General features: G+C 42.6%; 1 protein-coding gene across 2 annotated transcripts; it reads left to right on the top strand.

Annotated features, from left to right (window-relative positions):
* Positions 1–26834, top strand: LOC126161629 (uncharacterized). Of its 2 annotated transcripts, none has more exons than XR_007534938.1 (3): positions 1–120; positions 13642–13936; positions 26655–26834. XR_007534938.1 is itself a non-coding variant. In XM_049917592.1 (3 exons), exons 1-3 carry the CDS (start codon positions 45–47, stop codon positions 26671–26673), a joined length of 336 nt encoding a protein of 111 aa, XP_049773549.1. In that variant the 5' UTR covers positions 1–44; the 3' UTR covers positions 26674–26834. The 2 variants fall into 2 exon arrangements, 1 of the variants encoding a protein (XP_049773549.1); XM_049917592.1 differs by having other exon boundaries at positions 13642–13882.

Below are 26834 nucleotides of genomic sequence, written 5' to 3'. Positions count from 1 at the left end.
CGCATCCGCACTGCTCGCCACAGCTCACCTCAGCCCAGCCCACCATGCAGCCCGGAGCCGCAGCGCTGATCGCAGTCGTCCTGGCCGTCGCTGCCGGAGCGGTGGCCGCCAGGCCAGCTGGTACGTAACACCCGTCTTGTTTGTTTACAGCCGGCCGGTGTGGCCGTGCGGTTCTAGGCGCTTCAGTTTGGAACCGCGAGACCGCTACGGTCGCAGGTTCGAATCCTGCCTCGGGCATGGATGTGTGTGATGTCCTTAGCTTAGTTAGGTTAAAGTAGTTCTAAGTTCTAGGGGACTGATGACCTTAGATGTTAAGTCCCATAGTGTTCAGAGCCATTTGAACCATTTTTTTTTGTTTGTTTACATAAAAACCGTTTGGGTTTGTGACAGCGCCATGTCGTAGAGCTGTGTGTCTGTAGCGTGTCATCATTCTCTACCAGTCATGCTAAGTCATCGACGTGTAGAGATTAAATGCATACGCAATCTGGTCAGATTTATTCTGCCTTGTATTCCTAGATATTAAAATGACGTGCGTCCATCCTTCGCCTCTACGACGGCTTGAATTCTGCTGGAGACATTTCCAATCAGGCGTCTGAAACGGCAGCCCACACTTCCTTCAAGTAGCCCAGAACATGGTTCCTAGTACTCGTTCCCAAACGAGACTAACAAATCACTGAATGGCGGTACGTCAATTAATCAGTATCAGGGATCCAAATCCAATTCGGTTTTACAGAGCGTACTCTTAAATTCTCAAGGTGGCAGGGGTAAAATACAGGGAGCGAAAGGCTATTTACAATTTGTACAGAAACCAGATGAGAGTCGACGGGCATGAAAGGGAAGCAGTGGTTGGGAAGGGAGTGAGACAGGGTTTTAGCCTATCCCCGATGTTATTCAATTTGTATATTGAGCAAGCAGCGAAAGAAACAAAAGAAAAATTCGGAGTAGGTATTAAAATCCATGGAGAAGAAATAAAAACTTTGAGGTTTGTCGATGACATTGTAAATCTGTCAGAAACAGCAAAGGACTTGGAAGAGCAGTTGAACGGAATGGACAGTGTCATGAAAGGAGGGCATAACATGAACATCAACAAAAGCAAAAAAGAGGATAATGGAATGTAGTCGAATTAAGTCGGGTGATGCCGAGGGAATTAGATTAGGAAATGAGACACTTAAAGTAGTAAAGGAGTTTTGCTATTTGGGGAGCAAAATAACTGATGATGGTCGAAGTAGATAGGATATAAAATGTAGACTGGCAATGGCAAGGAAAGCGTTTCTGAAGAAGAGAAATTTGTTAACATCGAGTATAGATTTAAGTGTCAGGAAGTCATATCTGAAAGTATTTGTATGGAGTGTAGCCATGTATGGAAGTGAAACATGGACGATAACTAGTTTGGACAAGAAGAGAATAGAAGCTTTCGAAATGTGGTGCTACACAAGAATGCTGAACATTAGATGGGTAGATCATACAACTAATGAGGAGGTAATGAATAGGATTGGCGGGAAGAGAAGTTTGTGGCACAACTTGACTAGAAGAAGGGATCGGTTGGTAGGACATGTTCTGAGACATCAAGGGATCACCAATTTAGTATTGGAGGGCAGCGTGGAGGGTAAAAATCGTAGAGGGAGACCAAGAGATGAATACACTAAACAGATTCAGAAGGATGTAGGTTGCAGTAAGTACTGGGAGATGAAGAAGCTTGCACAGGATAGAGTAGCATGGAGAGCTGCATCAAACCAGTCTCAGGACTGAAGACCACAACAACAACAACAACAACACTCTACTGCATTCGATCCTTACTTAGCTTGCATTTATCGCGAATCTCTTGCCCAACGTAAAGTTCCGAGCGACTGGAAAAAAGCGCAGGTGACGCCTGTATATAAGAAGGGTAGAGGGACGGATCCTCAACATTACAGACCAATATCCTTGACATCGGTTTGTTGCGGGATTCTCGAACATGTTCTCAGTTCGAATATAATGAATTTCCTTGAGACAGGGAAGTTGCTGTCCATGCATCAGCACGACTTTAGAAAGCATCGCTCCTGCGAAGCGCAACTCGCCCTTTTTTCACATGATACCTTGCGAACCATGGATGAATGGTATCAGACGGATGCCATATTCCTTGACTTCCTGAAAGTGTTTGACTTGGTGCCCCACTGCAGACTCTTAACTAAGGAACGAGCATACGTGATTTGTTCCCAAATATGTGAGTGGCTCGAAGACTTCTTAAGGAATAGAACCCAGTACGTTGTCCTCGATGGTGAGTGTTCATCGGAGGTGAGGGTATCATCTGGAGTGCCCCAGGGAAGTGTGTTAGGTTCGCTGTTGTTTTCTATCTACATAAATGATCTTTTGGATAGGGTGGATAGCAATGTGCGGCTGTTTGCTGATGATGCTGTGGTGTACGGGAAGGTGTCGTCGTTAAGTGACTGTAAGAGGATACAAGATGACTTGGACAGGATTTTTGATTGGTGTAAAGAATGGCAGCTAACTCTAAATATAGATAAATGTAAATTAAAGCAGATGAATAGGAAAAGGAATCTTGTAATGTTTGAATACTCCATTAGTAGTGTAGCGCTTGACACAGTCACGTCGATTAAATATTTGGGCGTAACACTGCATATGAAGTGGGACAAGCATGTAATGGCAGTTATGAGGAAGGCGGATAGTCGTCTTCGGTTCAGTGGTAGAATTTTGGGAAGATGTGGTTCATCAGTAAAGGAGACCGCTTATAAAACACTAATACGACCTATTCTAGAGTGCTGCTCGAGCGTTTGAGATCCCTATCAGGTCAAATTGAGGGAGGACATAGAAGCAATTCAGAGGCGGGCTGCTAGATTTGTTACTTCTGGGTTTCATCATCACGCGAGTGTTACGGATATGCTTCAGGAACTCGAGTGGGAGTCTCTAGAGAAAAGGAGGCGTTCTTTTCGTGAATCGCTACTGAGAAAATATAGAGAACCAGCATTTGAGGCTGACTGCAGCACAATTTTACTGCCGCCACTTACATTTCGCGGAAATACCACAAAGATTAGATAAGAGAGAATAGGGCTCGTACAGAGGCATATAGGCAGTCACTTTTCCCTCGTACTGTTTGGGAGTGGAACAGGGACAGAAGATGCTAGTTGTGGTACGAGGTACCCTCCGCCATGCACCGTATGGTGGATTGCGGAGTATATATGTAGATGTAGATGAAAAGAGCAGAAACTACAGAAGCCATTTATTTTGGACACCGGGGTTTGGAGCGAAGTAGCCCAGAACATGGTTCCTAGTACTCGTTCCCAAACGAGACTAACAAATCACTGAATGGCGGTACGTCAGTGAAGCAGAATCAGGGATCCAAATCCAAAATTGTTGGTCTTGGATGCTTACGTCCGAGTGATTTTGATTCATTGACGTACCACCATTTAAGGGTTTATTGGTTTGGTCTGACAACGAACACTGGCTTTCATGTTCCGGGCTAGTTAGCTCTTATCACTTAGTGGATGATCTTCATTGCCACCAACCGGCTCTGATCTTATAACAAAAAGATCAAACAGAGCTGAAGCGACTTCTTAATCCCCAAAATGACTAGACACAGCTCTCGTTGCCCTGTTGACAAGGTTTTCTCCATGGCCTTTCATCGAATTGCCTCAGGGTAAAGCGTGATTCATCACTCCAAAGCACCCGTTTCCAAGTATTCACTGTCCAATGCCGTCACTCTGAACAGCACCTCAATCATCGCTAGCGCTAATACAGGAACGTGTGGTCTATGCGAAGCAGCTCGACTATTGTGCTCCGTGTTTCGTGTGTATGCGATATTCTGTATAATGAGCGATGCACAACACCTTTTAACTTCAAAATGAGGCAAGAGAGCCGGCCTGGGTGGCCGAGTGGTTCTAGGCGCTACAGTCTGCGCGAGACCGCTACGGTCGCAGGTTCGAATGCTGCCTCGGGCATGGATGTGTGTGATGTCCTTAGGTTAATTAGGTTTAAGTAGTTCTGAGTTCTAGGGGACTGATGACCTCAGAAGTTAAATCCCTTAGTGCTCAGAGCCATTTGAACCATTTGACGCAAGAGAGGCAGAAAAACACATGCAAACATCGAACACATTCATGTAAACAAATTCACAAATGCACTTAGAAATGAGAATGAATTTTCTAAACGTGTTGTACTAAGTATAAAAAAAAAACAAGTAACTGACGCAGTTTTCATTATATAAATCATAACTCCCTACGAACAGTCACTGTGCTATTCGGACTACTGGTAATACTTTGGAACTTACGAACGAGCCCTTCCTCTGATTTCACGAGATTTTTCGGAACCAGTCCCTGCGATGGTTGACGGTTCCCATAGTCCGTATACGAGGTTTCCTTGGTCTTGGTTCAGCTGTGGTTGTTCCTTCGATTTTCCACTTCATAATAACGTCACCAACTGTCGACAAGGGCAGCTTTACAAGACTGAAATGATAGAAAGGTTGAATATTTTTCTGACTCCCATCTGCAAAGGGAGAAATGATCACTGTGATAAAGCAAGAGAAATCAGGGATCGAGTGAAAACGTTTTAGTGTTTATTTTCTCTCGTATTATTCAGAGTAGAACGTTGCTGTAATTGTCTGAAAGTGACTTATGCACCCTCTGCCAAACATTCGTCTGAAATACAGAATTATCATGTAGATGTAGAATCGGGTAGGAAGAACCACCTGATATTGGATTAGTAGTAAATATCGTCATCTTGATGAGGACCATCAGCACAAGCGGTCGAAATTACATCCCCCGAAGATTTTTATTGAAAATTCGTATTTCACACAGATGATGTTTTTCTTTTCCCCAGTCATCAGCCTTTCGACTGATCTAGTTTTCCATCTTCCCCTGTACCATACTAACATTTCCACCTCTCTATATTTACTAAACCTAGAGTGCTCATCAAGCTGTGTGATATGATATGTTCTCATCTTTCTGTCACTTTAACGTAGCTTCTAGCTACCCTTGTATGTCTCCGTTGAGGTCTTATTAACATATACCGTTTTCTGGCAGCGGTTTTCCACACCCTTTGTTTCATATGTCGAGCAATCCACTTAATTTTTATCAGCGTTTATAGTGCTAAATTTCAGTGTTTTGAAGTTTTCTACTTATCAGCCAATCTTCTTCGTCTCCCATCTTGTGTAACGTTTCTTCCCACCCTTCTCTTATTATCTCATTGGTTGTCGTCCCTATTGTTTAAAAGGTACTATAATTCCGTCTACTATTCATAATTAATTTCACTTTACCATTTCTTTATCTTTATATTTTGTGCCGTTGGAGCTCTCACATCGGTGTGGCAAGCAGAAGTCTTTTCTCTCCGCAATACCATTTGTGTTTCTCTTCGGACTCTGTCAAATTCTGCCTTACCGCACTGATCAGTTGCTGACTGTAACCACTTGCACGGGCTTCTTTTCTACTGTTGACCGCCTCTTCAGAGACTTTATTGAACCATTTCTTCTTCCTTGTCACTCTTTTTCCAGTGACTGCTCCTGCAGCCTTTGTAACCACATTCCTAACTTCTTCCCATTGCTGATTTACATCTGAGTCCTCTGTTTCCGGCAGTACTGCAAAACGATTCCTGATCTCAGCTTGAAGTTCATTTCTGGTTTCTATTCCTAAATGTGCCACTTTCTTTATTTACTTCTTTGGTTTGGTTGCATGGTGACTCTGAGCTGACTTTTAACCACGAAATGGGCAGAACCACACTCAGACCCACGGGAATTTCTTACATCCATAATCCAATTCCTTGCTTCTGCTTTAATTGCTATGTGGCCCATCTGGTTGACTGGTTTTCCGTCTGGGGATATCCACGTTCGTTTGTACACCTGTCTCTGCGGGAAGTTAGTGCTACTGATAAACATGCCCTTGGACGTAGCAAAGCTAATTACCCTTATTCTTCTGTCGTTACTATTTTCATGCAGACTATGAAGGGCTATTGTGGGAGTAAAGCTGATCTCCTTTCCAACCTTGGCATTAAAATCGCCGATGAGAATTCTGCAGATGTGTTCAGGGATGGAATCCATCTTCCAGCTCTGCATAGAATATATCCTTTACTTGATCTTCACTGTACTCTGTTGGTGCATGACAATTCACAAGGGTAATTTGGTGGTTTTTCACTGATAAAGTTAGAACTGAGATTCTTGGGTTCGCAGGCGTAAAATTCTTTACTATTGATACAATGTCTTTGTTAACACAGAAACCGGTTCCAAAACTGTGCTTGACTGCTCCCCCATAGAATATTGTGTAATTTTCTACGTCTGTGGTCCATGTACCTTCCCATCGAATTTCCTGCAGGGCAACCACCGACATTTTCTGATTTTCCAGTTCTTTAGCTAAAGTTATTGCCGCCCCAGGTTTGTACAGAGACTGTACATTCCATGTTCCAAATAGTGGTCCTTTTCTATGTTTAGTTCGTTGTACTGGGTGTCTGTTCTGTATCTGAGGCTTCTATCTAGCTTTCGTAACACGACTGGTTTTACGAGGTGGGATTGTTAGCCCCAAGCCCAACGCCCAACCTGGAGGACCAGAGTGTCCCCTTTAGCCTGGATCATCACCTTCGTTCGACCTGTCCGGCTTGGTAGGCCCTACGCCCAACATCTCCTATAAGCTGTTTATTATATTCCAGCCTTAGTTCGCCCCTAATATGTTTTCTTTCTTGTGCTCCTTCCAGCGCCAAGATAACCACTCCTGGATGCTGTAGCAGACATTCCACTAACCAGCCCCTTCTTTATCAAAGGGTCTTCCGTAAATTTCTTCCCTCAGCTGTTATTTTCAGTAGTACTACACTTCTCAAATGGTTCAAATGGCTCTGAGCACTGTGGGACAACATCTGAGGTCATCAGTCCTCTAGAACTTAGAACTACCTAAACCTAACTAACCTAAGGACATCACACACATCCATGCCCGACGCCGGAGTCTAACCTGCAACCGTAGCGGTCGGGCGGTTCCAGACTGAAGCGCCTAGAAGCGCTCGGCCACAGCTGCCGGCTACACTTATCAGTTCATCTCTGTATATAAAGAGCATTTCAAACCGTCCCAGTTTCTTTTTCTTCGGATTTCCGATGCTCCACGCCTCACTTCCATACGATGTTGTGCCCCACACGCACACTTTCACGGACTTCCTCAGTTCGATACTGTAGGAAAAAGCTTTCATTCACTGTGCCAATCTACTGACACCTTCCTTGATTTGATTATCCTATCTAATCTTACTTCCTCGTAAAGAGATAGCAACATGGGAAAATGCATTTCAGAGGCTTAGTGTAAGATTTAAATATTATATAGAGCTAAACAGAAGGACATTTGACGTTCATCTGAATAGAATATTTAAATTTTTCCATAAACATTTGCCGTTATTTATTCTCAAGTATTTTCAGTAAACTGTAATAGAATATACTCACATTGCCGGCCGGAGTGGCCGTGCGGTTCTAGGCGCTACAGTGTGGAACAGAGCGACCGCTACGGTCGCAGGTTCGAATCCTGCCTCGGGCATGGATGTGTGTGATGTCCTTAAGTTAGTTAGGTTTAATTAGTTCTAAGTTCTAGGCGACTGATGACCTCTGCAGTTAAGTCGCATAGTGCTCAGAGCCATTTGAACCATTTGAGCCATTAAACTCACATTTTTTTAAAACGTATTTCACACGAAAACTTAATAATATCTTATGAAACTACCAGGTCCCGATTTTGCGTAACTGTGTTAATTATCGAAGATGCTCCACCTGCACTGCATGTGTATTGCCTTCTGCACTTCAAACATGGCCTCACGTCATAGACCCACAGACATGTTCACTAAAGAAGTATACCAAATGTATACTACACGCATATTACAGTGACTAATGGATTAATTATGTAAATTTAGATATCAATACATTGGCTGAAAAAAATGCACCTTCAAGGAGAAGGTCATTTTAATGACAAATGAGGTGACAGTTCATCACTGTAGGGGTATATGATAATGAATTCACACCAAATGATACACATATGTCTCAATAAAGGGTATCATAACAGTCGCATGAATACACAGCGTACCCCTCTGGCAACAACACAGTTGCGTGTTCTCGTATACAGACAATCATAAAGGTGCCGAATGGCACCCTGCGATAGATTGTCCCAAGCGTCTTGTACCTCTAGTAGCAATTCGGCAATTTTTCTTGCAAGTCCTGCAGAACGAGTAAGTTCTCGCTTCATCATGTCCCATTCGTGTTCAGTTGGAGAGATCTGGTGACCTTACTGTCCAGTTAAGTTGTTGTACGCCACGAATAGCACGTTGCATCGCAGCAGCTGTACGGGGACATGCATTGTTCTGCTGAAAAGCCACATCACCTTCCTGTCGAAGAAATTATAATGGCACGGGTACAGCAACCTGCGTAGCGTAGCGCACACAGGTTACCTTACTCTGATGAATTACTATACTTGACCTGTTTGTCGTGGGCGAATGAGCTCTGGAATAGGCAGCGCATCAAGTCTACGCCACACGCGTCTGTGTCTATCACTGGCGTACAGACGGAATCTAATCTCATCACAGAAGACAACACAGCGTCTTTCCATTCTCCAGTCAACTCTTTCATGACACCAGAATAACCATGTCGTGGTGTCGGTGGTAGCCTCGCAACAGACAGACGTGATCTTAATCCTGAAGCAGCAATGGTCACTGATGACACAGCAGGTACCCGGATTTCGTCCCTGGATGACGTACAGTCTGCCACCACTGACTGCACAATTCGTCGATCTTCAGGTGCATCTGTACTACGTGGACATCCAGAACTTGGTCTAAAGGTGTGGGAATGTTCCATGGACCATTGCTGAAAACAGGAACACACCACCGATACATTGTGCCCAACATGTGCAAGATCCGTTGGTACGTCCATCCGGCTTCTCGAGGGTCCATAGTGGTGTCCCGTTCAATTGGCTAAAACTGTCGAACAGGAATACATTCTCATCGCTGTAGCGTGATTTTACCCTAGAATTAATGTTGCAGCACTGTTCAGCTCTAAACTCAGTTACTACCTGCAGAATGATCACAGGTGGGCACATCTGAGCGCCGTATGATCACCGATGATCGTGACGAATGAATCACTAACACTACAATTTTTCAGTATATACGTGTTATACCCTGGCACCACTTACGTCAATCCTTGAAGGAGTTACGTTTTTTTCCGGCATTTAATGTACTATACAAGACAAGTGATATCGAATCAGCCGCAGAAAATCATAAGAAAATGCTAAGTTATTATGTGGAGGTAAACTTCCACTTGACGCTGAGCCTGGTAAGAGACGAGGTACCCCAAAAACGCACACTCACACACAAAAATCACGAGGAGGAAAAAAATGCTTTTCCAACGAAGAAAGAGTGAAAAGAAAAGACATAGCGTCAAGTGTGAGAGCGGTTTTTTTTGTCGGGATGGTGGTGAAATTCCTCCAGCCGTATTTAAGATTTCATATTTATTTGGTTACTAATTTCGACGTTGCGCCAACGCCATCTTCAGGCCCGTACACTTTGATGATATCAATTGCGTGTGGCTGAGTACTAGAAGTCCACATAGGTGCACGTATGGGTCCCACCTCGGACTTCTAGTACTCAGCCACACACAATTGATATCATCAAAGTGTACGGGCCTGAAGATGGCGTTGACGCAACGTCGAAACTAGTAGGCAAATAAATATGAAATCTTAAGGACAGCTGGAGGAGTTTCATTTTTAATAAAAACAAGGATTTCTGGTCAGATGAATATAGGGTAATATCAACAGCAGCAGAAAATGGTATTAGTAGGATTTGTTACGAATACGAAGGTAGGGTAGAGAGTGAGTTACTGTTAACAGTTCATTGATGTTGTTCTCATCAGAATCTATAGCAAACGAACACCGACAACGATATTTCAGGTGTACATTCCGACATCGCAAGCGGAAAATAAAGAGACAGAGAAAGTGTAAGAAGATATCTAACGAAAAACTCAGTACTTAAAGTGAAATGAAAATCTAATAGTCATGGTGGTCTGGAATGCGGTTGTAGGGGAAGGAGGAGCAGAAAAGATTACGGGACAATATGGGCTTCGTATTAGCAACGAGAGAGGAGAAAGACTAATTGAGTTGTGCAATAAATATCAGTTAGTAATAGCTATTACTCTATTCAGGAATCACAAGACGAGGAGGTATACTTGGAAAAGGCCGGGAAATACGGGAAAATTTCACTTGTATCACATCATGGTCAGGCAGAGATTCCGAAATTAGATAATGCATTTTAAGGCGTATCCAGGAGCAGATATAGACGCAGATCACAATTTAGTAATAATGAAGAGTAAGCTGAAATTAAAGAGACTAGTCATGAAGAATAGGTAAACAAAAAAGTGGGATACGGAAGTACCAAGGAGTGAAGAGGTGCGCTTGAAGTTCTCCCAAGGCTATAGATACTGCAATACTGAATAGCTAGTAGATAGTTCAGCTGAAGAGGAATGGACATCTCCAAAAACGGCAATCACAGAAGTTGGAAAGAAAAACATACGTACAAAGAAGATAACTGTGAAGAAACTATGGGTAGCAGAAGAAATAGTTCAGGTGATCAATGAAAAAAGACAGTAAAAAAATGCTCATTTCCCTGAGCAGGAAAATCGATATACAAGTCACTAAGGAATGAAATAAGTAGGAAGTGCAGGGAAGCTAAGGCGAAATGGCTGCATCAGAAATGTGAAGAAACTGAAAAAGAAATGACTGTCGGTAGGACTGACTAAACATATAGAAAAGGCAAATAACCTTTGGTGATGCTGAAAGCAAGGCTGGTAACATTAAGACTGCAAAGGGCATCCACTGTTATAAATTCAAATGGCTCCAAGCACTATGGGACTTAACATGTGAGGTCATCAGTCCCCTAGAACTTAGAACTACTTAAACCTAACTAACCTAAGGACATCACACACATCCATGCCCAAGGCAGGATTCGAACCTGCGACCGTAGCAGCCGCGTGGTTCCGGACTGAAGTGCCTAGAACTGCTCGGCCACAGAGGCCGGCCCACTGTTATATGCAGAGGAGAGAGCATATAGGTGGAAAGAGTACATTGAAACAGGAGTCGATACAGCAAAGATAAGGTTCCCAGCAATAGAACAAGAATTTAAAAGAGGTTTGGAAGACTTAAGGTTAAATAAGACAGAAGGGACTATAACATTGCATCAGAATTTCTAAAATCATTGCGAAAAGTGGCAACAAAACGACTATTCACACTGATTTGCAGAATATAAGTCTGACGATATACTATCTGACTTTTGGAAAAACATCATCTACAAAATTTCGAAGACTACAAGAGCTGACTGGTGCGAGAATTATCGCACAATCAGCTTAACGGATCATGCATGCAAATTGCTGAAAAGAATAATACACAGAAGAATCGAAAAGAAAATTGAAGATGTGCTAGATAAGATCAGTTTGGCTTTAGGAAAGGTGAAGGCAGGTCTGACATTACTGTTGATAATGGAAGCAAGACTAAAAAGAAAATCAAGACACGTTCATAGGATTTGTAGGCTTAGAAATAGCGTTCGACAATGTCAAATCGTGCAAGTGTTCGAAATTCTGAAAAAAGTAGGGGTAAGCTATAGGGAAAGAAGGGTAATAGGCAGTATGTACAAGAGCCAACAGGGAACAACAAGAATGGAAGGCAAAGAACGAAGTGCTCGGATTAAAAAGAGTATAAGACAGACATCTAATCTTTCGCCCCTACTGTTTAATCCGTACATCTAAGAAGCAATGACGGAAATAAAAGAAACGTTCAGGAGTGGGATAAAACTTCAGTGTGAAAGGATATCAATGATAAAATTCGCTGATGAGATTGCTATCCACAGAGACTGTGTGAAGAATTACAGGAACCGTTGAATGGAGTGAGCAATCTACTGAGTACAGAATATGAATTGGAAGTAAACCGGAAAAAGACAATGAGAGGTAGCAGAAATGAGAACAGCGATAAACATAACACCAGGATTCGTAATCCAGGAGTAGATGAAGTTTAGGAATTCTGTAACCTAGGCAGCAAAATAACCCATGACGGACGGAGAAAGGAAGAAGTCCAAAGCGGACTAGCACTGGAAAAAAGGGCATACCTGTCCAAGAGAAGTCTATTAGTATCAAACATAGGCTTTAACCTGAGGAAAAAAATTTTTAGGGGTGTACGTTTCGAGCACTGCATTGTGCGATAGTGAAACATGACTATGGGAAAATCAGAACAAAAGAGAATCGAAGCAACTGATATGTGGTGCTACAGGAGAATGTCGAAAATTACGTGGACTGATAAGGAATGAGGAGTTTGTCCGGAGAATCAACGAGGAAAGGAATATATGGAAAAAACTGGCAAGAAGAAGGGAAAGGTTGGTAGGGGATATCAACAATAGCTGCATGGTACTAGAGGGAGATCTGGAGGGTAAATCTGTATACGAAGACAGAGACTGGAATACAGCCAGCAAATAACTGATGACGTATGTTGCAAAAGCTACTCTGAGATGAAGAGGTTCGTACAGGAGAGGAATTATTGGCAGGCCACATCAAACCGGTCAGAAGACTGGTCACTCAAAAAAAGTTTCATCGGAGAAATGTCTGCTGGGCGCAAGAGTACCTCAACGTCATTTAGACAATTGACGGTGATACGTGTCATGGGTAAACTACCATTCTCCTTTTGAAAAACGGCACCACTATACTGCCACATGAAAGGTAACGCATGAGGCAACAGGATGTCTGTGCCTTCAGAGGCCCCCAGTCACTATGAGTTAAGATCTGAAATCATATACGATGCCTACCCACACCATGACGATAGAAGTAACAGAGATTTGACTCTTAAAAACATTGGAAGGACGGGATTTCTCTTTCCAAGTGCCACTATTCTCCCGGTGCCGGGAGGTACGGCACCGCAATCCGTCACTGAACGCAGTGTGACGCCATTCATCAGCAATCCATGCTCTCTGGTCACTGTACCTCTCCAAATGCAGCCGTTCATGTTCTGGTGTTAATGGTGGCCTACATATGGAACATGAATTCCCCAACCCAGCTGCTGCTAGTCAATGGCAATTGGCATTGTTTTATAGGGAGCCCATTATTTGTTCTCAGACGGCAAACACAGGGGTTGGTGGGTTACGATGTTCTTGGCTACGGCGAACCTCCCTTGTGGTGGTCATACATGGTCTATTGGAACTTTGGCGAGTATTCTTGCCATCACATTCCCATGCAGTTCAACGCTGGGTCACTATTACGTGCAATTGCCTAGAATTTCTCGATGCGACCAGCTGGTACATTGGAAACCCACATTGAGCCTCATTTCAATCACTGTTGGGTGCTGATAAAGCGTCTCACGTGAGTTCGTGACATTTCCGTGTATTTCACATGTTTACGCCACTTACGAACCCTATCAGGCCTCATAGGAAAATTAAATGTGGCAACACTAATGCACCCTGGAGGCGTTCTACCTGTCACAGAGAACTACAACTCTTCTTATTCCTGTGCCCACCGATGGAGTGTACAGTTACAAAGTTACACCGACATTTGACCGTGTCTTCTGGGTGCTTCACTTTTTTTATCATTAAGTGTACAGTGCGACAGATTATCTTGTCAGAGCAGGAAGATTTTCAGCCTCTGGTGGTAAAATATGAACGAAGCATCCGACGCCTGTGTTTCAGAGACGGAGGAGAGGCCGGCGCGCAGCCTGTACCCCTTGGGACCGGGCGGCTTCCTGCAGCCCGGCGGCCCCTTCGGTGGCCTGGGAGTGGGTGGCGGCGGAGGCAACGGGTTCTCCAATTCGGGCAGCCACAGCGAGAGCCAGGCGTCCAGCCAGAGCGGCGCAGGCGGCCACGGCCTGGGCCCCGCCTCCGGCTCCTACAGCCAGTCCAGCGCCAGCTCGAACTCCTTCAGCGGCAGCGGGTGAGCGCCTCGCCTCTCCTCGCCTCGCAGATAGGCATCAAGCGGCGCTGCCCAGTACGTAGCGCTCGCTGCTCGCAACGTACAGCCTGCTGCGAGCACAAATAAAGCGCCGACTCTAATTTGTACAGTTTCCTCTTTATTTACGTGATAACTGGTTTCGAGTATCTACTTCCAACTATCCTGAGCACAACCTGAATGGTTCTAGCAGTTTACGTCACAGTTTCGGAAACTCGGTTTCTGCTTGAGTCAGCGATTGACCCGCAATCTAGCGACTTTTTTTGGTACTATGCTTACAAAATATCTTAGCGTTATTTATACGCCACCGATGTTAATAATAAAATAAGCTTGAAACAAACACCGTAGCACATTCTAATGTGCTGTCGAATGTGAAAGCAGCAACAACTAAATAAATAAAATATTATTTTGAAAGACAGAAAACACAATCAGTGAAAGTAACCCGCCGAGAATTTTAAAAACCAATCATAGCAGCGTGAAGAAAACAGACAGCTTTAAATTTCTGGGTGAAAATACAAACATAAAAAATGAAAAAAAAGCTATTACAATAGGATTGAAAAAATGAAAACAGCTTACACGAAAGTGAGAAATCTGTAATATAAAAAATATTTTTCTAAGGATATTAATGCATTATAATACAGTTGTAAAGCCAGAAGTCGTCTGTGTGTCAGGAACACTACTTTCATCCGGACGCAAAATGGCATTAGAAGATTTAGAAATGATAGAAAGATAATTCCTGCAATAAATATTAGATCAAATCAAGAACAAAGACGGCAATTTGGTTTTGAGTCGAAATAAGGAAATATACTCCTTCTGCCCTACAATAACAGATAATATCACGGAAAAACGTTCCCTATGGATACCCAAAACGGCGGAAAACATTAGAGGATCCATGACTTTTTTTTTCTCAAAACAGGAGACTGAACAGGGGATCTTACTCAACGGAGACCAATTCAAAGAATTTCAGGAAGCTACACTACTTGCCAATAAAATTGCTGCACCACGAACATGACGTGCTACAGACGCGAAATTTAACCCACACGAAGAAGATGCTGTGATATGCAAATGATTAGCTTTTCAGAGCATTCACTCAAGGTTGGAGCCGGTGGCGACACGTACAACGTGTTCGCATGAGGAAAGTTTCCAACCGATTTCTCATACACAAACAGCAGTTGACCGGCGTTGCCTGATGAAAAGTAGTTGTGATGCCTCGCGTAAGGAGGACAAATGCGTACCATCACGTTTCCGACTTTGGTAAAGGTCGGATTGTAGCCTATCCCGATTGCAGATTATCGTATCGCGAGATTGCAGCTCGCGTTGGTCAAGATCCAATGACTGTTAGCAGAATATGGAATCGGTGGGTTCAGGAGGGTAACACGGAACACCGTGCTGGATCCCAACGGCCTCGAATCACTAGCAATCGAGATGACAGGCATCTTATCCGCATGGCTGTAACGGATCGTGCAGCCACGTCTCGATCCCCGAGTCAAGATATGGGGACGTTTGCAAGACAAAAACCATGTGCACGAACAGTTCGACGACAATTGCAGCAGCATGGACTATCATCTCGGAGACCATGGCTGCAGTTACCCTTGACGCTGCATCACAGACAGGAGCGCCTGCGATGGTGTACTCAACGACGAACCTGGGTGCACGAATGGCAAAACGTCATTTTTTTGGATGAATCCAGGTTCTGCTTACAGCATCATGATGGTGGCATCCGTGTTTGGCGACATCGCTGTGAACGCAAGTTGGAAGCGTGTATTCATCATCGCTATACTGGCGTATCACCCGGCTTGATGATATGGGGCGCCATTGGTTACACGTCGCGGTCACCTCTTGTCCGCACTGACGGCACTTTGAACAGTGGACGCTACATTTCAGATGTGTGGCTCTTCCCTTCATTCGATCGCTGCAAAACCCTACATTTGAGCAGGATAATGCACGACCGCATATTGCAGGTCCTGTACGGGCCTTTCTGGATACAGAAAATGTTCGACTGCTGCCCTGGCCAGCACATTCTCCAGATCTCTCACCAATTGAAAACATCTGGTCAATGGTGGCCCAGCAACTGGCTCGTCACTATACGCCAGTCACTACTCCTGATGAACTGTGGTATCGTGTTGAAGCTGCATGGGCAGCTGTACCTGTACACGGCATCCAAGCTTTCTTTGACTCAAAGCCCAGGCGTATCAAGGCCGTTATTACGGCCAGAGGTGTTTGTTCTGGGTACTGATTTCTCAGGATCTATGCAACCAAATTGCGTGAAAATGTAATCACATGTCTGTTCTAGTATAATATATTTGCCCAATGAATGGCCGTTTATCATCTGCATTTCTTCTTGATGTTGCAATTGTGATGGCCAGTAGTGTAAAACAAACAGAAAAACAATTTGTGTTAAACGGCCAGATGAACGGAGAAGAGCTCATTTTCAGAAAATGAGAGTTTTCGGCAAAGATGAAAGAAAAGACAAATAAATCGTTATTTTCACGTGTTCCTTAGAAGGCTTCTAACGATATTTAAAAAATGTTGCAATAAAGGTTCAGACCAACTCTTGAGCCTTTGTTCCTAATGCAGTCTGGTGGCGCCTGTTCGTATTACGAGGGGCCATCAAAAGGTTTCCGTTTGGGGGTGTTGCCGCAGTGTATACGCAACCCAACGCGACTTCGATGCGGGGATATAAGCGCAAGGGTTTATTATGACCCTCGAACGGAATTTTTTTGATAGCCCCTTATATTTACATAGCAGGCCTTGCTGTTGCAATCTATTTTCACAGTTGTAATTATTACCATTTTATGATTATTTATTTCATGTGTTAGTCACTTAACTGTTAATTTCTTTCCTGTTTCATCTTAATGTTGTCATCTCATTTTGGAGCTCATTAAAACTCGTAACTCCTCTTTTTAATATGCGAACGGGGAGTAAATGATTATTTTGGATCTACTTGATAAATCATTACAGCCGCTTATAAACGAATAAAATGTTGTATTGCGTTAAGACTCCAGAAATATTTTTTTTTATTGACAAAATTTTCGCCTTTGACTATCAGCGTTACTTGAAAATCACCATAAATGTTTATGCATCCATAAATACTAAATGATAACATTTTTTTTTAATTTGTTAAAATACAACGTGAGCCGTTACAGTGGTATTTAATGCTGTTCGCTCCTATGTTTCCAGAAATCGTTAAATTTTAAGCAGAGCAACAGCTTTTTGTTGTGGTTAGTTCACATTCTGTAGCATATCGCTAGCATTCACTCTGGCCAAATCAAATGTCGTATGGTTAATCAAGCAGGCTCTGTACCGTATCGAGTTCTGCGTTGTATCGAGATTTCTAGAGCCTATTCGAACTGTAGTACCTTCTGCCCCACTGTGTGCCTGACAACAGGTTCCTGCATTTGTCTCTCCTGCGAGACGTTTGGTACCTCGTACGTCGAGCTAGGCTATGGTTTATTCTTATATCGAACAGCTGGAAACTGAAATTAATAGTTACATTGTTACATGTTTGTAACTGTGAATTATTGTTTATCCTAGGGCAACTCGCAGGAATCCAATGTATCATTTTAATGAAAATGCGTCTGATAATGAACTGTGAAAAATTCCAAACAGTAGCGGTACTTTTTAAAATAAAGTAAGGTAAAATCAAATTGTGGCTGGTTTCTATGCACCACCAACAATTTATTATATGCACAGATTTTTATATGCTTGCTAATAGCATCTGTTTTTGTGCAGGTTGAACCGTTTCACAGTAATCCGGAATCCAGCTAATATTTTCAGCTTCGCAAAAATGAAATGTGAAGACTGTGGTATGCAATCGCAGTCACCTAATTCTCCTAAAATGTGTTCTTTGTTAGTTAATTTCTTGAACATTCATTCCAACAACAATATCAACATTTCGTTAGAAATTATGGAAATACTTTAAGAATCTACATCTATATCCATACTCCGCAAGCCACCTGACTGTGTGTGGCGGAGGGTACCTTGAGTACCTCTATCGGTTCTCCCTTCTATTCCAGTCTCGTATTGTTCGTGGAAAGAAGGATTGTCGGTATGCCTCTGTGTGGGCTCTAATCTCTCTGATTTTATCCTCGTGGTCTGTTCGCGAGATATTCGTAGGAGGGAGCAATATACTGCTTGACTCTTTCGGTGAAGGTATGTTCTCGAAACTTCAACAAAAGCCCGTACCGAGCTACTGAGCGTCTCTCCTGCAGAGTCTTCCACTGGAGTTTATCTATCATCTCCGTAACGCTTTCGCGATTACTAAATGATCCTGTAACGAAGCGCGCTGCTCTCCGTTGGATCTTCTCTATCTCTTCTATCAACCCTATCTGATACGGATCGCACACCGGTGAGCAGTATTCAAGCAGTGGGCGAACAAGCTTACTGTAACCTACTTCCTTTGTTTCCGGTTTGAATTTCCTTAGGATTCTTCCAATGAATCTCAGTCTGGCATCTGCTTTACCGACGACCAACTTTATATGATCATTCCATTTTAAATCACTCCTAATGCGTACTCCCAGATAATTTATGGAATTAACTGATTCCAGTTGCTGACCTGCTATATTGTAGCTAAATGATAAGGGATCTTTCTTTCTATGTATTCGCAGCACATTACACTTGTCTACATTGAGATTCAATTGCCATTCCCTGCACCACGCGCCAATTCGCTGCAGATCCTCCTGCATTTCGGTACAATTTTCCATTGTTACAACCTCTCGATATACCACAGCATCATCCGCAAAAAGCCTCAGTGAACTTCCGATGTCATCCACAAGGTCATTTATGTACATTGTGAATAGCAACGGTCCTACGACACTCCCCTGCGGCACACCTGAAATCACTCTTACTTCGGAAGACTTCTCTCCATTGAGAATGACATGCTGCCTTCTTTTACCTAGGAACTCTTCAATCCAATCACACAATTGGTCTGATAGTCCATATGCTCTTACTTTGTTCATTGAACGACTGTGGGGAAATAACTCCAACGATTTCGTGAATTGTGGTTGAAACGGTGATTCTTGTGGTAATTAATGTCCAGAGCAAAACAAGAGTACCTTCCAAGACCAAAAAAAACTGTGTAGTAATAGTTTCCAATTAAAAAGGAAAGACTGTAAATTTTTGATTACATGAGGGAGGAGGAAAACGCTTAATTTACGCAGTGCGCAAAGCCGGCTTCGTTTCGTAAAATATGAATACGAAATGTATAAATGGAAAAAAAGATTTGTACGAAGCACGAAATAAGCGCCAAAATGGAACTCGCAAAAATGTGAAAGAAAAACTGTTCGAAAGATTTAGAACATTTCGTGAGATTAAATGCACCGTTATCGAGGGAGATCGTGAAGACAGGGCTCTCTGAATTGTGAGATGAACATTACTGATTTCCACGCTTCTTCAAACTGGTTAAACAGATTCAAGAAACTGCCCGAAAAAGTAAGTCGCAAAATTATGAAATTTACTTCAAGTAAAGTTGTAGAGGTTATGTCATTAATAGGTAAGCTTATGGAAAAATTCGTAATTGACGTGAAGACGAAGCTTCTTGTTATTTTCTAAAAGCTCCGTAAAAAGGCAGTCAGTTAGTAGTAATTTACATCAAGAAATGTGTAATGCCGCACGTTTAAGAGGAAGTGTACCAAATGAGGCAGTGGAAAGGTAGGAACACATAACAAATGTACGTACCGATGATAAATCCGGATGTAACCATAAATCAGACGAAAATGCGATGACTCACGATACCCTAATTCAATAAAACGAAGAGGGACATTTCATAAATAATGCACGCGTTGGTATTACTGTGGACTGTTTGAATCAACAGCACTGAAAATTACGTCAGATGTAGTTGGGAGACTGAGGAAGAATCACTTGTTTTCGTTTTTTTCGCTGTGTACTCTAATATAAAATTTGCGAGAGATAGGAATGGTGCCTGCAGAAGTCTCGGTTACTGTGACTGTTGAAGACTGGAGGATGTACATCAAGATTTAAACTTTAAACGACCAGAACCCGACAGAAATACACAGTGCGTTAAGTGAAGTTTGTGATGAGTTTACAGTGGACCTTAGTACAGTTTCACGTTGGGTTAATTATTTTCATGGTAGTCGTATCAGCATAGTCGATAATCAAAGACCCGAAAGGTCAAAACGGCAACAGATGAAGGAACTGTAAACTTGTGGCAAATGCTGTTGAAGAAGATCGTGGTACGACTTGTGAGGAACTCTCTGGAGCCACTGGAATCATCCCAACATCAGTATTTCGTATTCTGACAAATTATTTGAAGAAGAGAAAAATTTGTGTGAGATGGATCCCACACTGTTTGACTGCTGAAGAGAAGCAGAAACGCCTGGACATTGCAACCCTGCTCAGACAACGATTCGAGGGAAGGTCAAGGCTTCTTATGTCGAATTGTGGCTATTGATGAAACGTGGATTAGAGACTTTGAACTGGAGTTGATGTCACAGTCCAGTGAGTGGAGAGTTTCAGATTCTCCACGTCCAAAAAAATTTCGACGCGCTCTATCAGAGCACAAGCTAATGATGATTTTTGCTTATGATCACCAAGAAATCATGACAGATAGAGTCCCACGTGGAACAAGTGTCACAGCACTATGTTACAGTAACGTCATGCAAATCCTGCCCATAAAGATGCACAAAACCCGATCTCAGTTGCTCGAGGCTGGGCCACTCAATCTCCACGACAATGCTCGCTCACATTTCGGCAATTTTGTAGCCATGAAACTGCTCGAATACGGATGGGAAGTGTTGCCACATCCTCCCTGCAGCTAGGACATGAATCTATCAGGCACTGACTTGATTTAGAAACAAAAAAAAAACTTATGCCTGGACGTCGTTATCTTCCTCCGGGAAGTGCTTTCTACCACCGTTACCCGAGCCATTCGACAGATGAAAAGAAGTGGTGTCCTGAATGGTACGATACAGCTCCTGAGACGTTTCGATTCAGTCATAGAAAAGCAGGGAGACTATACTGAAGGACCGTAAAGAAATTGAAAAAAAAACATAAACGCGTCAGTAAAGAAGTTACTGTGCATAATTTATGAAATGTCACTCGTAAAATAAACGAAAAATTTCAGTAGTTACAGATAAAGTTAAAACGTTCTAAGTAATTACACAGCAACTAAAGACTTGGCCGCACAATGAAAAGTTTAATATCTGAAATATTTACTTTGATATCTATTCGTCTTCTCCGTTTTCTTAGACATCACTTTCTGCAACCGAATATAAGCGTATTGCTAACTCAAATGCTAATTGCAGTTTCAACCAGTAAAATATGAACACCATAGAATAGTACGTACTTGCAACGACATTCATGTAGCAATGAAAATCTGGCAAAAATTGTAGTACATTTCTATTCCTCACCTCAGTAAAGTTCTACAAGTATGTCGCCCATCGTATGCTACCCGTCCTACAATTGTAAGTTAGTTCCTATGGACCGCAACCATCAAAACAACAACGTGGCCTGTTCGAGAGGAGCGAGTATGAGATCTCAGTCAGTCCATTCGGACTTACGTTTTTTTTATGGTTCTCGAAATTTTTCTGGGCGAATTCTTGGAAACGCCACACCCGACTTCCAGGCTCATCCGTTTTCTATCTTATCTTGCGTTCCTTCTCTAGTGACTACCTCGTCGATGGGGCCTTAAACCCCATTCTTATTTCTTTCTGATTCACTCCTACTAAGTAGGTATTCTCATAACATTTGTGTTTGGGTTTAATCAAGTTTTTGACAGTGGGTTTCTACTTAAGGCACACTAGACTTAATTTGGGATACGGAGAATTAACATATTTCGTGTACAGCTCTAATTAACACCACGTAGTTCATTAGTTATGACCCCATTGTGCATGCCTGTATTGTTGCTTAGTCTCAGTACAATTAAAACCACTAACAAATTTAATAACCAAGAGTCACTTTAAACCAGTCTGGCATTGTTTATTTTTTACTTTCACTCCAGTAAGTCCATCAAGAAAATATAGAACGTCACATGTACAATATTACCTATACACATTCATTTGATTATTCGCTCTAACGCTGATTTGGCTCGTTATGAAATTTCTCCTCTAACAATATTCGATTAACGAACTTTTACTGGTTGAAGTTACTTACTTAGTAGCCCCTTAATCTCTCTTTAATTATCGTATATCTTACTGGTGACCAACGTTCTCGTTGTAACCTGTCTATTCAACGAACAGTTCGAAGGTGGTATTCTCTACACATACTGCAGAGTTCTGAAAGCACCAGCATGGTGCTTGTCTACTTCTACTCTCCTACTCTAACGCGCAACAACTCTATGAGCACGCGTTAATTTTCGTCGTCCAGAATTTAAAAAAAGAATACTACCCTTTTCCACACACTCTTACTCAAGAGTCTTAATACTTTATCAAGGCATAATATAGATTTAAATAATTTAAATCTTGTCAATGGGGGAAGGATGGTACTCATAAATTTCCTGTAAAGAACATTCAGAGAAATTACGCTGATTCATGTCAGCTGATGTTTAATAGCGTACTGTATCTAGAGTTTGAGCTTCAGTATATCTCGATCTTCACATTTCGAGGTGTCCTACACACAATATTACCATATCCTTGTACATAAAATCTGACACCACCAGAATACAAAATGGTTCAAATGGCTCTGAGCACTATGCGACTTAACTTCTGAGGTCATCAGTCGCCTAAAACTTAGAACTAATTAAACCTAACTAACCTAAGGACATCACACACATCCATGCCCGAGGCAAGATTCGAACCTGCGACCGCAGCGGTCGCTCGGCTCCAGACTGTAGCACCTAGAACCGCACGGCCATTCCGGCCGACCCACCAGAATACAACTGAGCAACAATTACTATATACACTACGTGATCAAAAGTAGTAATTATTCATATCAGGTGCTTTGTGTACCACCTATCGTCAGGTACTCCATATCAACGACCTCAGTAGTCATTAGACGTCGTGAAAGAGCAGAATGGGGCGCTCCGCGGAACTGACGGACTTCGAACTTGGTCATGTGATTGGGTGTCACTTGTGTCATACGTCTGTACGCGAAATTTCCACACTCCTAAACATCCCTAGGTCCATTGTTTCCGATATGATAGTGAAGTGGAAACGTGAAGGGACACGTACAGCACAAAAGCGTACAGGCCGACCCTGTCTATTGACTGACAGAAGACTGCCGACAGTTGAAGAGGGTCGTAATGTGTAATAGGCAGACATCTGTCCATACCATCAGACAGGAATTCCAAACTGCATCAGGATCCACTGCAAGTACTATGACAGTTAGGCGGGAGGTGAGAAAACTTGGATTTCATGGTCGAGCGGCTGCTCATAAGCCACACATCACGCCGGTAATCGTCAAACGACACCTCGTTTGGTGTAAGGAGCGTAAACATCGGATGATTGAAAAATGGAAAAACGTTGTGTCGAGTGACGAATCATGGTACACAATGTGGCGACCCGATGGCAGGGTGTGGGTATGGCGAAGACCCGATGAATGTCATTTGCTAGCGTGTGTAGTGCGAACAGTAAAATTCGGAGGCGGTGGTGTTATGGCGTGGTCGTGTTTTTTATGGATGGGGCTTGCACCCCTTGTTTTGCGTAGCACTATCACAGCAAAGGTCTACATTCATGTTTTAAGTACCTTATTGCTTCCCACTGTTGAAGAGCAATTCAGCGGTGGCGATTGCTTCTTTCCACACCTGTTCATAATGCACGGCCTGTCGCGGGATCGTTACACGACAATAACATCACTATAATGTACTGGCCTGCACAGAGCCCTAATGTGAATCCTATATAACACCTTTGGGATGTTTTGGAACGCCGACTTCGTGCCAGGCCTCACCGACCGACATCAATACCTCTCCTCAGTACAGTACTCCCCAAGAAACCTTCCAGCACCTCGTTGAACGTATGCCTGCGATAGTGGAAGCTGTCATCAAGGTTAAGGGTGGGCCAACACCACGTTGAACTTCAGCATTACCGACGGAGGGCGCCACGAACTTGTAAGTCATTTCCAGGCAGGTGGCCAGATACTTTTGATCACATAGTGTATGTGACGTTGGAGGTACGAAACTGACAAAGTAAAATTCTAAAATGTCTGCAACAGCAGTCAAAGGTAAAACTACTACGGATAATACGGTAATTCACTTTTTAGTAAAATATTATACCTGTCAACATCTCGAATTTGCGTCATACACACATTAGACAGTTGTCTTTGCCTCAGCTCTAAATTTCTTAACCTTTAGTTCTGTGAGGAAATATGGTGCTATAAAGATTTTTTGCGGAACCATTCGTATTACGAATGTAACATTCGAATACCATTCAGACTCATGTGTTGAGGTAACAACTAGCAAAGCAACACAACCTTAGCCATTTATGATCTAAAATTGTAGAAATGTATAATGTCTTTGGGAGGTTCTAACAAAGCTAGTGTTCTCTGTAGCCAGTTAATTCAGTCGCACAGTAACTCTAAGAAAGCAATGAATACATAAATATCTTATTTTGTCAAACTATCACTGACCTATTAGCCATTTGCTTATGCATCTTACAAATACAGCAGTTACAACAAAATGAAAGTTGAAAATGCACTATATTGTGAGAACTGAACTAAACATGAGTCCTAGGAGCTAATCCAACAAACAACTGATGACTCAGTGTACAGGTGCTACTCTGAAATGAAGAGCTTGGCGCAAGAGGTATTCGTGGTGAGCCACACCAAATCAGTCATATGACCGTTGACATTTGCGCCCGTTTAACTTTCATGACATTTTCAACATTGTGTGCTGGACACAGACTATTTATTTATTTATTGCTACGTTTACAACTATTGCCTTTTCATATGATGTGTGCTTATTTACAAGGTTCTTAAAATATGTTATATTATAAAATTAATCACAAAATTTAGTTTCAGAGTTTAGTTAACAGGAAAAATGTGAATTACTTTATAATAATTATGTTTTGTAGCCGCGCGGGATTAGCCGAGCGGTCTAGGGCGCTGCAGTCATGGACTGTGCGGCTGATCCCGGCGGAGGTTCGAGTCCTCCCTCGGGTATGGGTGTGTGTGTGTTTGTCCTTAGGATAAGTAGTGTGTAAGCTTAGGGGCTGATGACCTTGGCACTTAAGTCCCATAAGATTTCACACACATTTGAACATATTTTTTTATATTTTGTAATAACTCAGACCACCTTCCACGGATAGCCGTACACAAACTCATTTTATTCTAGTACTCAAGGTTTCGTCTAGCCAGTATCACTCGCTTACAGCCCGCATCTCGTGGTCGTGCGGTAGCGTTCTCGCTTCCCACGCCCGGGTTCGATTCCCGGCGGGGTCAGGGATTTTCTCTGCCTCGTGATGGCTGGGTGTTGTGTGCTGTCCTTAGGTTAGTTAGGTTTAAGTAGTTCTAAGTTCTAGGGGACTGATGACCATAGATGTTAAGTCCCATAGTGCTCAGAGCCATTTGAACCACTCGCTTACAGTCCGTGATGTGTGCTGGTTTGACTCAGTTGGTATCCTATAAAAGTTAGTCTGAATCGACTCCCGTTCGGCACAAAGCGTGAATTTGTCAAGTAGTAGAATTAACAATTAAAGCTGAAGGCTAAATGACAATCGTTCATTTAAAATGGTCAAAGTGTCACGAACAACGAAGTGATAGGTGGCTAACTAGGGGCAGCATAAAGGCAAGGAGACTACATATACAGCTTAGCTTCCGTACTTTCCATACATTTCAGATAAGTAGGCATTCCTGCAGTGGAACTACAGTGGTGGCTAAAATACTGACGTACGCTTCGTTCTAGCGCATCACAACAACAAAAGGGTGATACAGCCAAAAGTACGTTCCGATGAGAAATGTAGCACCAGTTTTGAGAATAAAGTTGGGGCACGCATGTTATCACGCTCACCTGTTATAGACTCTCCCACTTGCAGTGAACATTCACTCCTCGAAGGAGATCTCAGCCATGTTTTATTGGCATGCGGTAATACGATCTGTATTAAGAGAAGCTTTGGGAAATCATAGCGAAAATATTAATATATCTGACAGGAAGCATAAAATTCCTAATCAGTCGAAATTATTCCCGTAATAGCACGTTTCACACAAGAGGTCGATATTGACGTATCAGATATTGTAGTTTGCAGATTTATACACTTACATCCGTATGTACTTGTATACTCCGCAAGCCAACCTACAGTGCACGGTAGATCGCACTTCTGGAATCGCTATCATCCTTGCTCCATTCGATGATCTTACGTGAAAAGAATGGCTGTCGCAAAACTTCCGAGTAAGATTTAATTTCTCTGCTTTTCTCGTCGTTGTCACTGTGCGCTTATTAAACAATCCCGTGACGAAACGTGCCGCTGCTCATCTGGTCTTCTCCATCACTCTTATCAATCCAACCTATTAAGTGTACCAGACAGATGAACACTACTGAAGAATTGGACTCACAAGTGTTTCGTAAGCCACCTGTGTAATAATGAGCAACGTTATTGCATACTTTAGATTCTAGTGTTTTAACTCATACCTTGACAGCACTGTTGATGATCACGGTTCACCGCACGTAAATTTGACGCACATGTACCTGGAAGGCTCATATTGTTTCCTGCAACACCCAAATACAAGTGAAGTTTATTGCGGAACGCACTTACATTCTGAATCACTTATTTATTAACTTGTTACCAACTGATAATCATACGTATTTGTGTTCATCTGGTCACGTACATCTGTTGCCGGATTCACTGATTTCTCTACTTCTTTTTCTTTCCAGGTATTTCCCGTTTGGTTAAGAGGAATGCAAGGAGGTATAGCAGAGATGTCTCCGGGTGCCTTATGGGACTTTTCCTAATGTGTGGACGTCGACGAGATACAAAAGTGAGCAACAGAAAGCAGAATCAGCAAACATCTTCTGTAATAACTAATTTTTTTAAATAAAAGTTAAAATTTGTCG

Source organism: Schistocerca cancellata, chromosome 1, assembly GCF_023864275.1.
Source record: "Schistocerca cancellata isolate TAMUIC-IGC-003103 chromosome 1, iqSchCanc2.1, whole genome shotgun sequence".
Taxonomy (NCBI): Eukaryota; Metazoa; Arthropoda; class Insecta; order Orthoptera; family Acrididae; genus Schistocerca; species Schistocerca cancellata.
This window is presented reverse-complemented; position numbering and strand designations above follow the sequence as displayed.

What these genes read in the sequence shown, in the direction of transcription:
- LOC126161629 (XM_049917592.1), top strand. Translation starts at nt 45, where the DNA reads ATGCAGCCCGGAGCCGCAGCGCTGATCGCAGTCGTCCTGGCCGTCGCT. An exon ending in GGTGGCCGCCAGGCCAGCTG is followed by an intron (nt 121 to 13,641) that starts GTACGTAACACC and finishes CCTGTGTTTCAG; the next exon opens with AGACGGAGGAGAGGCCGGCG.